The sequence below is a fragment of the Ctenopharyngodon idella genome, chromosome 2, assembly GCF_019924925.1.
Source record: "Ctenopharyngodon idella isolate HZGC_01 chromosome 2, HZGC01, whole genome shotgun sequence".
NCBI classification, from domain to species: Eukaryota; Metazoa; Chordata; class Actinopteri; order Cypriniformes; family Xenocyprididae; genus Ctenopharyngodon; species Ctenopharyngodon idella.
Genome location: NC_067221.1, coordinates 42,505 through 57,372, shown reverse-complemented (window position 1 = coordinate 57,372; position 14,868 = coordinate 42,505). Strand labels below are relative to the sequence as shown.

The following is a 14,868-nucleotide window of genomic DNA, read 5'->3' as shown; positions in this document are numbered from 1 at the left end:
CATTGACATACACACGTGAGAGATCACTTCCGTCATCAGAGCACGTTTTCAGACCTCACCAACCGGATGCTCAAGGCAGTTGGACATAGTGGTGTATTAGAGGTAAAAAATTATATAAATACTGTTCGGTTTCTCGCACAAACCAATTGTTTCGTGTCTTAGGACATCAATGTGTCGTCACGAGCCGCAGGGTTTAATTTGGATTTGTCTGTGCATGTTTTTTGACTCTTACAGATGGAGTTCCCATTGACATGCATTATACAACTGACAAACGGCAACGGTTGGAGTTAAAAATCATCATTTGTGTTCTACTGAACAAACAAAGTCACCTACATCTTGGATGCCCTGGGGGTAAGCAGATAAACATCAAATTTTCATTTTTGGGTGAACTATCCCTTTAAATAGGGCACGACTTGAAGGAACAGCCATTTTTAGTGATGTCTGAAACCACATTATCGATTGCACTCATTTAATCCCATAATGCACCGCAATAACGAATGTACAACTGATGTAAGCTGCGTCTGAAATTGCATTCTACTTATTTTGAATAACTAAGTAACTACTTCTTCATAACTGCTAAAAAAGTACCTTCTATATAGTACGAATGTAATCCGGACATACTACATCTGTCATGTGACCTACGGCGTCAGTTGTGTCGCTTCACTGCCATTCATAAATCTTCTCCCGCAGCCTTCTGGGATAGTAAAGTGTCCATCATGTATAGGCTGCGTTCGAAAACTGAAAAATGCTGCCTTCGGAGGACACATTTCAAGGTAGGAAGGCATCAAGGCACATCCGAATCCAATGTTAGCTTCACTTCCTGTTTCCTGAGATACCTTCATCTGATCGATTTCTGAAGGCAGCATAGACGTATCCTTCACTGCCTTTGATATCCCACAATCCTGTGCGTCCATTCTGTGACTGTTGAGCTAGAAAATTAAAGATGGTGTCCGAAAGTTGAGTTTGCTGGTCAGTTTGTGTGTAAATGTTTTTTTTTTGTTTGTTTTTTTTTTACAATTTTACAACATTTTACTACTGTAGCAATTAAATATTTGTTTAGTTCTCACCAAAGCTCGCGCTATTTTGAGGTAGATCATTAAACTGTTACGCTGCCTCAGAAGTCTGTCCGAAATCAGTTTCGTGAGGTACCTTAATGCACAAACGCTGCCTTAAGTCATTGCCTGATAGGGCAGCGAGGCAGCAAGTCCGCTTCCTAGGTTTTCGGATGCAGCCACACACTTCAGCATCCCACCGGAAGTAGTAGATCTTCCGGGTACTTTTTGCCTACTTTTTTATGAGTACTGTGAATTCGGACACACGACTTTTGTGTTTTTCGCCTACTATATAGTAGGGAAGTATGCGATTTCGGAAGCAGTCGTACACTCAATGGATAGAGAATACCCATAATGCACTGTGAGGATCGCGCCAAATGATTTCCCGCGTCTCGTCAGAAGATGGCGCCTGCAGCTGAATCATCCATTTTCCAAACCCCTGGTCTAGGCTACAGCGTAAAATCATACATGTATAAATTCCCGTTTAATTATTAAACAGTTTAACAAGGTTTATACATGCTACTTTTCATGACAGAGTTCAAGATAAACCTTTTCATTACTATGGAGCTGCCAGTTTCAAATGAATATTAAACAGCAAGCACAAACTATTCAAAAGCGTCTCTCAGTGTTTGAATTCACTCGCTCGTTTTCATTCACTCCTTCAAATGGGCTATAGCCTATTAGTGGAGTAATGTAGGGAATAGTTAATGAGGGTATAGGGGGCGATTTCGAACACAGTGTTTATTATCACAAGAGGCCACAGGCGAGGGGGCTTGTCCTCCATACCGCAGGGTGGCGCTGTGTCTGTGAGATCGCTTGTGTTCGGGTTCAAAGGTTGTTTTGTTTTACCATCCTCGTGTTGTCAGTGCTGTGGAGCTGTGAACTTTTACTAGGGAGGATCAAATAAACCAAGTAAGATCTCACTTTCTTTCTGATCTGTGAGTTATAACGAATTTATTCTATGGAAATTTACCACATAGTAGTATTGTTATGGTTATACTCGAATTTTACGAGATTTAATGGTTTGGTACACTCTTATGTTGATCTAGAGCACAAAATGACTTAATATCTTATATGACTCTACTGGACTGAATTTTAATTACTTTATATTACCTTAACGTCACGTGTCGTGTGAGTGTTCGATGATGTATACGTTTGTTTATGTAATGAGTCAAGTTTAATGAAAAACAGACCGGGGTTAGTTGTCACACTGGTAACATACGAGAGCTATATGTCAAGATCTTGAGTCAAAAGGTACAATTCCTCAAATGTTTTTATTTATTTATCTCTTTATATTTGGTGTAGCAGTGTTTTGGTATGTAGGCCTACATGGAAAACACCAAGTTACTGTGCTGAATTATAATAATTGTTTAAAATGTTAATTTTATCCTGCACTGGTGCACCCTCAAATTCCAATATCATCGTGTTTTTGCTGTAGATGATGGGTAAACAACAGCTACACCACAAATACAGCTTTTTGTGTGTGTATTTATTCCACACAGTTTATTTATCGCATAATTTTGCTGGACAATAATATTAATATAATATTTTTGACGTTGTATAAATAGACACACACAAATACAAAAATATTAAACAAATATAATTTAAGTAAAATATAATATATTCATTTTACTAAAAGAAAGGTTATGCTTATTGTCTTCAGTCAGTTTTGAACTCCAGGATCAAATACCAGAGGGTTAAAATATGAATTTGATTGATAAGAATTGTGTTTTCCCGCAGTCATGTCGTACACGTGCATCAGCTGCCGTGTGCAGTTCTCTGACGGCGAGGTCCAGCGGGCGCATTATAAAACAGACTGGCACCGCTACAATCTGAAGAGGAAGGTTGCAGACATGCCTCCGGTCACCGCAGAAAACTTCCAGGAGCGAGTGCTGGCGCAGCGGGCAGCGGCCGAGGAGGAGAGCCAGGCCGCCGGACACGGTTCGGCCTACTGCGCCACCTGCAACAAGAAGTTCTCCACTGACAACGCCTACACCAATCATATTCAGTCCAACAAGCACCAGCAGGCTGAGAGGAAAGCCCTGGCCGCCGCCCAGGAGACTGTCCAGCGAATGAACGAGAAGAATCTAGAGAAAGGGGCGGAGCTAGACAAAGATGCACAGAATGAGGCACTTCAGAAAGCACTCAGAGAACAGCAGAGACACACCCCTTCTGAAGCCACGCCCACAGAGAAACGGGTCCGACAGCGGCCGGACAAACCGCCTCGGCTGCAGTGGTTCGAACAGCAGGCCAAGAAGATCACAGATGAGGAGGGTGAAGAAGAAGAGGAGGAGGAGGAAGGTAAGAATTAGGGATGCACGATATATCGATCACCATTTCGATATATGTTCATTTTTAATGTTATCGTTATCAGCCTGATAAGAACATTTAGCCGATATATTAAAGCCAACAAATAATTATTTCCTTCAGCTGAGACACTTCAGATGTGCACTGTTCGCCATTATGGTTTTGAATTGCTTGAAATATGATTGAAATCACTTCAAAAAGGAAAATACAGTTAAGTACAGCGCAAGTCTGTCATATAGACTACATAATAATATAACTTTGTTTTTCTTTGAAGGATGGGAGGATGTTGATGAGAATATGGATGGTGATGATGATGATGATGATGAAGAGGAGGAGATGGAGGAGGAGGACTCCACATCTGCGGCAGCTCTGGCCCCCGGTACAATCCCAGTGACAGACTGTCTGTTCTGCGGACATCATTCACGCTCGCTCTCCAGAAACGTGGCACACATGACCAAAACACACAGCTTCTTCCTCCCAGATATCGAGTATCTGGTGGACCTGAGAGGACTTCTTTCATACCTGGGTAAGCCAGAGAGAGAACTGGAGTTATGAAGTTGGAGTTGGTCTTTGGAAATGTTTCTTTCATTAATCTGTGTGTTCTTCTGCAGGAGAGAAGGTTGGTGTCGGTAAGGTGTGCTTATGGTGTAACGAGAAAGGCAAGTCCTTCTACTCTACAGAAGCAGTTCAGGCACACATGACCGACAAGAGTCACTGCAAACTCCTCACAGACGGAGACGCAGCGCTCGAGTTCGCAGACTTCTACGACTTTAGGTACACGGACGTTTGTTATTATCCTCTGAAGACTAGGGATGCACAATATATCGGGCACCATATCGGTATCGGCCGATGTTTTTAACATTTCAAGTTGTATTCATTTACTTTGGGTTTCAGTGCTTTTTTTATTTTTATAGATTTTAATCAACAACCAATGGATAGAAGTCCCAGATTTTCCCACCCTACATTTTTTTTTCTTTTTTGATAATCCTTTACAAAATAAAATATCTGTCGCTACCTCCATTACATTGCGACTTAAAAAAATTAAACCAAAGTGTTACTGAGAAAACATTTTGGTATATCAACAAGTATGAAATTAATTCAAATTTGTAAATTTGTGGCTTTTATACGTATAAACGTCTTCTTTATTAGGTATTAGTGTTGTCAAAAGTACCGGTACTTCTTACCAAGTCGGTACTGAAATTTTAAAAATGTGACGATACCAGCATTTCCCCCTAGCATTTTGAGCGCTGTTGAGCAGATTCTTAAACACCTCTGATTGGCCATTGAGTTCACATGCTCAACAGATATGTCTCTGATTGGCTATTGAGTTCACGCGCTTAACAGATATGTCTCTGATTGGCCATTGAGTTCACATGCTTATCAAATATGTCTCTGATTGGCCATTGAGTTCATGCGCTCAACAGATATGTCTCTGATTGGCCACTGAGTTCACATGCTCAACAGATATGTCCCTGATTGGCCATTGAGTTCACATGCTCAACAGATATGTCTCTGATTGGCCATTGAGTTCACACGCTCATCAGATATGTCTCTGATTGGCCAGTGAGTTCACACGCTCAACAGATATGTCTCTGATTGGCCAGTGAGTCCACACGCTTAACAGATATGTCTCTGATTGGCCATTGAGTTCACATGCTTATCAAATATGTCTCTGATTGGCCATTGAGTTCATGCGCTCAACAGATATGTCTCTGATTGGCCACTGAGTTCACATGCTCAACAGATATGTCCCTGATTGGCCATTGAGTTCACATGCTCAACAGATATGTCTCTGATTGGCCATTGAGTTCACACGCTCATCAGATATGTCTCTGATTGGCCAGTGAGTTCACACGCTCAACAGATATGTCTCTGATTGGCCAGTGAGTCCACACGCTCAACAGATATGTCTGTGATTGGCCATTGAGTTCATGCGCTCAACAGATATGTCTCTGATTGGCCACTGAGTTCACATGCTCAACAGATATGTCCCTGATTGGCCATTGAGTTCACATGCTCAACAGATATGTCTCTGATTGGCCATTGAGTTCACACGCTCATCAGATATGTCTCTGATTGGCCATTGAGTTCACACGCTCATCAGATATGTCTCTGATTGGCCAGTGAGTCCACACGCTCAACAGATATGTCTCTGATTGGCCATTGAGTTCACACGCTCATCAGATATGTCTCTGATTGGCCATTGAGTTCACACGCTCATCAGATATGTCTCTGATTGGCCAGTGAGTTCACACGCTCAACAGATATGTCTCTGATTGGCCAGTGAGTCCACACGCTCAACAGATATGTCTCTGATTGGCCATTGAGTTCACACGCTCATCAGATATGTCTCTGATTGGCCAGTGAGTTCACACGCTCATCAGATATGTCTCTGATTGGCCAGTGAGTCCACACGCTCAACAGATATGTCTCTGATTGGCCATTGAGTTCACACGCTCATCAGATATGTCTCTGATTGGCCATTGAGTTCACACGCTCATCAGATATGTCTCTGATTGGCCATTGAGTTCACACACTCAACAGATATGTCGCTGATTGGCCATTGAGTTCACATGCTTATCAAATATGTCTCTGATTGGCCATTGAGTTCACGCACTCAACAGATATGTCGCTGATTGGCCATTGAGTTCACATGCTCAACAGATTACGTGTGTCAAAGATGTCAGTGGCCAATCAGAGACATATCTGTTGAGCATGTGAACTCAATGGCCAATCAGAGGTGTTTACGAATCCGCTCAACAGCACTCAAAATGCTAGGGGGAAATGCGTCACATTTTTTAAATTTCAGTACCGACTTGGTTCCCGAAGTCATTACTGAGTTTCTGGAGTTAAGTACAAACATCATCAGACCCATTAGGAGTAATAAAGAAGACTATTAAAAAGGAATATTGTATTTTTAATGTGAGCAATAAATATTGCCCTTCTAAATATACAGGAGCAGTTATCCTGACGCTAAAGACGGAGATGATGTGGAGATGAAGGACGGTGAACTTCCTGATGAAAAGACTGTTGAGTTTGATGACGAGACTCTGGAGCTCACTTTGCCCTCAGGTACAGATTGACAGCTGTATTCACAACACATTTTGTGTACAAGCATTTTGACACTTAAAGGTACACTATGTATGTTTTCTGTTCAAAATTAACATTTAAATAATGAGTCAATACATCCTCAATCCAAAATGTGTTTTTATCTTACCCTGATTCACTATGGTAAGCATGTTATAAGTGTTTATATTTTTGACCTGTCAGGATGGTTTTAAAATGCATATAGGACCAAACTCTGTATTTGCCTTGTGTTACAGGTGCTAAGATCGGCCATCGCTCCCTGATGAGGTACTATAAGCAGCGGTTTGGTGTTCAGAGGGCGCTGGTTCCAGCACACAACCAGAAGGCTGTCGGTCGAGTCCTTAAACAGTACAGAGCTCTTGGATGGGCGGGAGACTTCGGTAAGTTACTGTGGATGGTGAATATTCTAGTGATGGTCCAGACATAGAGTAATACAACATTTGGTTTTGTAAATGTGGCAGATGACTTTATTTCTGCAGCACTAACTGTTTAAAACGTGGCTTCTCTTGCAGGTAAGGGCTTTGTGAGCCAGCAGCAGAAGGACATGCAGTACGTACGGAGGATGAAGTCCAAGTGGATGCTGAAAGTTGGCATGGGCAATAACACCACCAAACAGACCCATTTCAGAGCTCAAGTCATGTTCTAAATCAGTAGACATCAAGTTTTCAGAGTTAATAACAGTAATAGAGGCTAAAATGAGAATGTATATCGATTCAGCTAGGGTGTGAACTGCTGCTAATGTTAAATCATACTGACAACGTCATGAATAAAGATGTCATACAAACATGATTAAGTGGACGAAGATATCTGGAGATCCAAATCATCCGGCATCAATGCAAGATTGCTTCTTTTGGTTTTGTGAAGTATTCATAATGACCTTTACTATAGTTTATAATCATATTACTGCTTATAAAAGATACAAACACATTGTATGGGCAACTTCTGAATTATAATACTGTTTAAATTATCAATAAAATGAGCAGTGTCTGTCTTGATGTTTGGTGTTTCTTTCAGAAAATAAAGATAAATATTGTCTGTTAAAACTTATATGAAATCTTTGTCTTATAATATGGTGTAAATAATAAAAAGGTACAAATAATACAGGAATCAAACGTGAGGGCTATTGTACTCCTGGTCGATAGACGGCGCTGTTTCACCTTATAATCCTGCTGCAAAAACTCACGAGAAAGTGAATCATAACATTTGCACAGTCCTTGTAGTTGTAGGCAGTGTTAGAAGATTCAGTACCTCTGTGATATAATGTGAAATCGGCTGAAACTCCCTTCTCCTCTGACACAGTAGGTTTCCTACCCGATATTTTCTGTAACAAGATAGCGAATGTTAATGAAATAAATTTTCAAATTCTACAATTTAATGTAACTCATGCAGATGTAAACCATGGCACATGCAATTTGTAGTTTTTTGGGTCAATAATATTTTGTCATTATGAGCTTGTACCAATTGTAGAAGTATGCAATCATTCTGACGTAAAATAAATAATGAAATCAAAACAAATGTATTAAAGTTTGTAAAATCTAATATATAAACAAATATAGTGATGATGTAACAGAATATAATATATAATGTTTATATTGTGATACAGTATTATGTTTTCTGCAACATGTAAATGGATTTCCAGATTAAATTACTGTTTTGTGTTTTGGAATACGATTGTGTACTGTGATCACTGTAATAGATATGTTGGTTAATCATTTATTCCTTAACATCCCTGTGCAATAAGACTCAAGTTAATATGTATCTCATTCTCATAATAATATCTGCCCATGTAAGAATGGTAAAATATGTACAAAACTTGCAATATTTGCAGTTTGAAGTGTAATCCCCCTCTCTCCACTACAGATATGGGGATCTTTCAGAGGCTCACAGGAGGTCCTCTGAAGTCCATGTGTATTTGGTCACTCTGGTCACGGCACAGCTCTGCTCTCGCTGCGGTGGGCCGAGTGACCTCTGACAGAGCTCTGATAGTGACCTTGAGTCAGCTGACTCAGCATCGCTGTGTTCACAGCGGAGGGTTGGGAGCGAGCCCATCAAACCCTGGTGCTGCTCCTCCACGGTTACCCTTCTCCAGGGTCACACAGAACGACCTGGCCTTCTTCAGAACTCTGCTGCCTGGAAGAACCATCACTGATCCAGACCTGCTGAAGTCCAGCAATATAGACTGGCTTAAGACAGTGGAAGGTGAACTATTTGCATGTAGTTTAAAAGCTTTATGCATGTTCTATCAATGTAAGCGAGTTGCATTTTAGTTCAAAAGTTTGTGGCCAGTAAGATTTTTTTTTATGTTTGTTCACGTGATGCACGCAGAAAACTAGACCCCAAAAAATACCTCACAGATCATTTATTATAACTTGTGAAATTTGCCCCTATTTGGGTGTGAGCAAAAACACACCGTTTTTGTGTGTGTCCCTTTAAATGCAAATGAGCTGCTGCTCCCGGCCCCCTTTCCAGAAGAGGGCGGAGCTTTAACAGCTCGCGCTTCGGTCGCTCAACAACAACAAAGCTGGAGAATCTGACGCAGACAAAATGAGGATTGTCAGTAACGGTGTTCAGCCTTACATTGTTCAAACCGGAGTCGACACTGATGGAGAGACTCAGGAAGAAGTTACAACTTTTAGAATGAAACTGGACGTTTCTGACTTTATATCTTGCAATTCTGACTTTATAACTCAAGTTATAAAGCCAGAATTGCGAGATATAAAGTCAGAATTGCGAGATATAAAGTCAGAATTACGAGTTATAAAGTCAGAATTGCGAGATATAAAGTCAGAATTGCGAGTTATAAAGTCAGAATTGCGAGATATAAAGTCAGAATTGTGAGATATAAAGTCAGGATTGCGAGATATAAAGTCAGAATTGTGAGATATAAAGTCAGGATTGCGAGATGTAAAGTCAAAATTGTGAGTTATAAAGTCAGAATTGTGAGATATAAAGTCAGAATTGCGAGATGTAAAGTCAAAATTGTGAGTTATAAAGTCAGAATTGTGAGATATAAAGTCAGAATTGTGAGATATAAAGTCAGGATTGCGAGATATAAAGTCAGAATTGTGAGATATAAAGTCAGGATTGCGAGATATAAAGTCAGGATTGCGAGATATAAAGTCAGAATTGCGAGATATAAAGTCAGAATTGTGAGATATAAAGTCAGGATTGCGAGATGTAAAGTCAAAATTGTGAGTTATAAAGTCAGAATTGTGAGATATAAAGTCAGGATTGCGAGATATAAAGTCAGGATTGCGAGATATAAAGTCAGGATTGCGAGATATAAAGTCAGAATTGTGAGATATAAAGTCAGGATTGCGAGATATAAAGTCAGAATTGTGAGATATAAAGTCAGGATTGCGAGATATAAAGTCAGGATTGCGAGATATAAAGTCAGAATTGCGAGATATAAAGTCAGAATTGTGAGATATAAAGTCAGGATTGCGAGATGTAAAGTCAAAATTGTGAGTTATAAAGTCAGAATTGTGAGATATAAAGTCAGAATTGCGAGATATAAAGTCAGAATTGTGAGATATAAAGTCAGGATTGCGAGATGTAAAGTCAAAATTGTGAGTTATAAAGTCAGAATTGTGAGATATAAAGTCAGAATTGCGAGATATAAAGTCAGAATTGTGAGATATAAAGTCAGAATTGTGAGATATAAAGTCAGGATTGCGAGATATAAAGTCAGGATTGCGAGATATAAAGTCAGGATTGCGAGATATAAAGTCAGAATTGTGAGATATAAAGTCAGGATTGCGAGATATAAAGTCAGAATTGTGAGATATAAAGTCAGGATTGCGAGATATAAAGTCAGGATTGCGAGATATAAAGTCAGAATTGCGAGATATAAAGTCAGAATTGTGAGATATAAAGTCAGGATTGCGAGATGTAAAGTCAAAATTGTGAGTTATAAAGTCAGAATTGTGAGATATAAAGTCAGAATTGCGAGATATAAAGTCAGAATTGTGAGATATAAAGTCAGGATTGCGAGATGTAAAGTCAAAATTGTGAGTTATAAAGTCAGAATTGTGAGATATAAAGTCAGAATTGCGAGATATAAAGTCAGAATTGTGAGATATAAAGTCAGAATTGCGAGATATAAAGTCAGGATTGTGAGATATAAAGTCAGAATTGCGAGTTGTAAAGTCAGAATTGCGAGATATAAAGTCAGAATTGTGAGATATAAAGTCAGAATTGTAAGATATATAGTCAGAATTGCGAGTTGTAAAGTCACAATTGTTTGATTAAAAACTCCCATTGTGAAAAAAAGTAAGAATTATTTTTTTATTTAGTAGCAGAAACAAGCTTCCGTAGGTATTGCCTTATTCTATATCGTTTATAAAAAATATATCGATACGTCGTACAAACTCGATATACTGCCCAGCCCTATTCAAGCATAATGTTTGAGGATTGTAATATTAAATATCAATTAATGTTTGTTTGTTTTTTTCTGGTAGGTAATAGTGAAGTACTCCTGAGACCCAAAACAACAGAGGAGGTCTCTAAGATTCTCAGGTCAGATTTCCATGATCACATTGAATTTTGTAGTGTGTATTTGTTTACAAGGCTTGTTTTCTTAAATCATCCGATGTTTTTCCACAGGTACTGTAATGAGCGGCATCTGGCAGTGTGTCCGCAGGGAGGGAACACAGGTCTGGTGGGAGGAAGTGTCCCTGTGTTTGATGAGATCATCCTCTCCACTTCTCTAATGAACCAAGTCATGACATTTGATAACATCTCAGGTGTGCTTGCGAGATGCCATCGTAACTTTACATGTAGCATCTGTGACAAAGGTTAAATATATTCATTTGGCTTTCAGGTATCCTCACTTGTCAGGCAGGCTGTGTGTTAGAGAACCTGTCTCACTATCTAGAGGAAAGAGACTTCATCATGCCACTGGATCTCGGGGCGAAGGGAAGCTGCCAAATTGGAGGGAATGTGTCCACTAATGCAGGTGGGCTCAGACTGCTGCGCTACGGGTCGCTTAGAGGGACAGTTCTGGGCCTGGAAGTGGTGAGCACCTCCATTTTAACAGAAATGAAAGAGAGTTAGAAATCTACCTCTTTTTATATGATATCCAAAAGTGGCAAAATGTCTTTAAGTTGTGTTCTTACCCATCTTTCATGTGAAGGTTTTGGCAGATGGGCGGGTTTTGAACTGCTTAGCCACACTTCGCAAGGACAACACTGGTTATGACCTCAAGCAGCTTTTTATTGGCTCAGAAGGAACATTAGGGGTCATTACTGCTGTTTCCATCCTGTGCCCCCGCAAGCCTAAAGCGGTCAATGTAGCATTTTTAGGTAAAATGACACATCAAATGTAAAGCTCATTTTAAACATTTTTGCGTTACCCTCAACACTGATAAACATACTGACAGCCAATCAGAATTCACATGACCTTAAAGAGCTTGAGCATTTAAAGCAAGAGATGATATAATGTGCACTTATGATAAACAATACACTATCATACATTGGTGTAGTTATTAGTGTTGTCAAAAGTACCAACTTTCATTTTAAAAATGTGACAGTACCAGCATTTCCCCCTAGCTTTTTGAGCGGATATATTAGGGATCCACTGATAAACACCTGCTTTCAAACGCCGAAGTACCGGTGTTTTTGACAACACTAGTAGTTATTGTTTCAGTTATCTTTATAGTTATCATTGTTGGTGTAAACTGGCCTTTACTGTGTGGCTGCTTCAGCTCATTGCAGTTCCTCGTGTGTTCTACAGGGTGCTCCAGCTTTCAGCAACTGCTGGAAACATTTCAGTGTTGTAGAGGGATGCTGGGAGAGATCCTGTCTGCTTTTGAGTTTTTAGATGCTTCCTGTATGAACCTTCTGGAGAAGCATCTGAAACTCACCAACCCCATCACAGGTAAACACTAGTGTCATTACTCTTACAGTTTAATGCTTTGGGTACCATTGTTTTTAAAGTCGTGAGTAGTGACACATAATTTATTCTGTATTATTGTGACATACATCCAAGTTAAGTGGATTATTGAACAAGGAAAAAATGTAGGACGGGGACCTGCTTCTATCCATTGGTTGTTGATTGGATGGAGGAGGATTTGAATGTGAGCTTGCGGCTGATTGTAAGAAAGAGGGCGGGGTTTAAGCGGATGAAATGATTGGAGAAGTCTGCCATACATCACCAGAAAGAAGTCGTTTGTCATTTCACCGGAAGATCGATGGATGAATCATTCACAATAACATCAATAACATGCATTTAGAGTGGATTTTTACTTTGTGCTGACTTAGCGTAGCTCTGAAACTCTACTGTAATTGTAAAATTTTCCAAGGATCATCATTCTCCCCTAAAAATTATCAGGCAGACCAAACCATAAGTCATAGAGACTTGAAAATTGGAGGGCTGGTAGTACTCACACCATCTACAACGTCACCAAAGCTCACCCCAATCGACCTGACGGGGGCGCTACAACGGTCAAAAGTATAGAATTGCTCATAACTCCTGAACCCAACAAAATTTGATCCCTTGGATTAAATCACCGCCCTGGCGAAATTTTCAGGTATTTTGGACTTTTTTTGAAAAAACTACTTTTGCGAACTAGTCCTAGTTTTTTGGTCCAATCAGTGCAGCAAGATTCTCTGGAGTCTGACTGTCAATAATTATAAAAAAAAAAAAAAAAAGTTGAAATTTCGATAAATTTTGATCATTTCTTTTACTAAAATGGCTATAACTCGTGAATGGAATGAGATATATATATATATATATATATCACCAAACTCGGCACAGATATGTAAGAACTCATTCTGTGGTCGCGTGAAAAAGGATGCGGCGACTGTACACTTGGTAGCGCTATAACGTGGAAAAAAACTTAAGAATGGCAAACCCTAAATCTGATTGACTTGAAAATTGGCATGTGGTGTCTTTGTCCAAGGTGCCAAGACTACCTTTGAGGACATTCGGGTATCTCGAAAAACGCGGCCGGCGGTGGCCAATGAAGATTGAGCAGCTATCAGACAAGGTTAACGGAGGCCGATCGGAACGAAACTCACTGGGCCTGTTTGATTCACGGCCCTAGAGGCATGTGAGAAATTCTAAAGAAATTGGCCACCAGGGGGCAGCTTCCCGTTTTTCACATGCATAAAGGATTGTGTATCTCACAGTTTTTTCGCACACACCCACAACATTTATACCACATGGTAGAACTCCTCGTTCTAAGAAACTTTGCCTCTAGGACCGCCGCTGTCCATCGAATCATTCATTACTTCGCCACTTTGGCGAACTAGTCCTAGGTTTTTGGCTCAACCTTGATAACTGTTAAAAAGCTTTGAAATCATATATTTCCTATGCTAAATTGCCTGTATTGTCTGTAATACAGGGAATTTAAAATCTATGATCGAGATGGTTACAGGCTAATTAAATTATAATACCTTTTTACCCATGTGCTTAAAGGCCTTGAACCCCGATAATTGCTGCTCGCAGCTATATTTTGTTTTTATTGGACTCTGGAATATGTTTTAAAGTAGAATGATATGTCTTGCAGAATGTCCCTTTTACATTGTCATCGAGACCGCTGGATCCAACTCAGCCCATGATGAAGAAAAACTACACAACTTCCTTGAGGAAGTCATGACATCATCTCTGGTGACCGATGGGACAGTTGCGACAGAGGCGACAAAAATCAAGGCACTCTGCTCACTTGTGTTGTGTGGATCGATTGGCAGAATTCAACATTTGTCTGTGTTTTTGAACTTGATGCGCTAAAGGTCTTATGTCATATACAGGCATTGTGGTCTTTGAGGGAGAGAGTCACAGAAGCTCTGACACATGAAGGCTACAACTACAAATATGACATCTCCCTCCCTGTGGAGAAGATCTACGATTTAGTTGAAGACATGAGGGGGCACCTTGGAGACATGGCCAAGAATGTTGTCGGTTATGGACATGTTGGTATGGTTATCTATTACAATAATTGCTGGACTAAGTCTGTAGCTGGAATACACTTCGACTTTTTGAGCATAAGATACTTTTTTTTTGTTTCAGGTGATGGAAATCTTCATCTAAACATCACATCCCCCTCTAAAGACCCCGCTCTACTGGCTGCCATTGAGCCGTACGTGTACGAGTGGACGTCCCAATGGAAAGGAAGCATCAGTGCAGAGCATGGCTTGGGTCTGAAGAAGAGAAACTACATTTATTACAGTAAACCCTCAGAGGCAGTCGCCCTCATGGGCAGCATTAAAGCCATGCTGGATCCTAAAGGCATTCTCAACCCTTACAAAACACTGCCAGACAACATACACTAATAGTTTTATATGAAAAATTACTGTTTTCATTTTACCACAGTGTTATTGTAATACTGTTTCATGTTGAATGGGCCATAAGAGATTAAAATCAGAGTATTTATTTTGTTCAGTGTTGTGTTTTAGAAGTGATGCTTTAAATATAATTATGC

The 14,868-nt window shown here is 39.9% G+C and overlaps 2 protein-coding genes across 2 annotated transcripts; both read left to right on the top strand.

The window, feature by feature from the left end:
* The first annotated feature begins 1,800 nt into the window (after positions 1–1,800).
* Positions 1,801–7,441, top strand: LOC127494591 (cytoplasmic 60S subunit biogenesis factor ZNF622-like). The gene is made up of 7 exons (XM_051860597.1): positions 1,801–1,964; positions 2,793–3,353; positions 3,634–3,885; positions 3,971–4,133; positions 6,316–6,431; positions 6,683–6,826; positions 6,959–7,441. Exons 2-7 carry the CDS (start codon positions 2,795–2,797, stop codon positions 7,090–7,092), a joined length of 1,368 nt encoding a protein of 455 aa, XP_051716557.1. The 5' UTR covers positions 1,801–1,964; positions 2,793–2,794; the 3' UTR covers positions 7,093–7,441.
* A 173-nt stretch (positions 7,442–7,614) lies between these two features.
* LOC127494575 (D-2-hydroxyglutarate dehydrogenase, mitochondrial) lies at positions 7,615–14,828 on the top strand. The gene is made up of 10 exons (XM_051860575.1): positions 7,615–7,744; positions 8,307–8,645; positions 10,907–10,964; positions 11,052–11,191; positions 11,269–11,462; positions 11,581–11,749; positions 12,180–12,323; positions 13,957–14,099; positions 14,198–14,363; positions 14,457–14,828. The coding sequence occupies exons 2-10, from the start codon at positions 8,309–8,311 to the stop codon at positions 14,717–14,719; spliced, it is 1,614 nt and encodes a 537-aa protein (XP_051716535.1). The 5' UTR covers positions 7,615–7,744; positions 8,307–8,308; the 3' UTR covers positions 14,720–14,828.
* Positions 14,829–14,868: the final 40 nt, after the last annotated feature.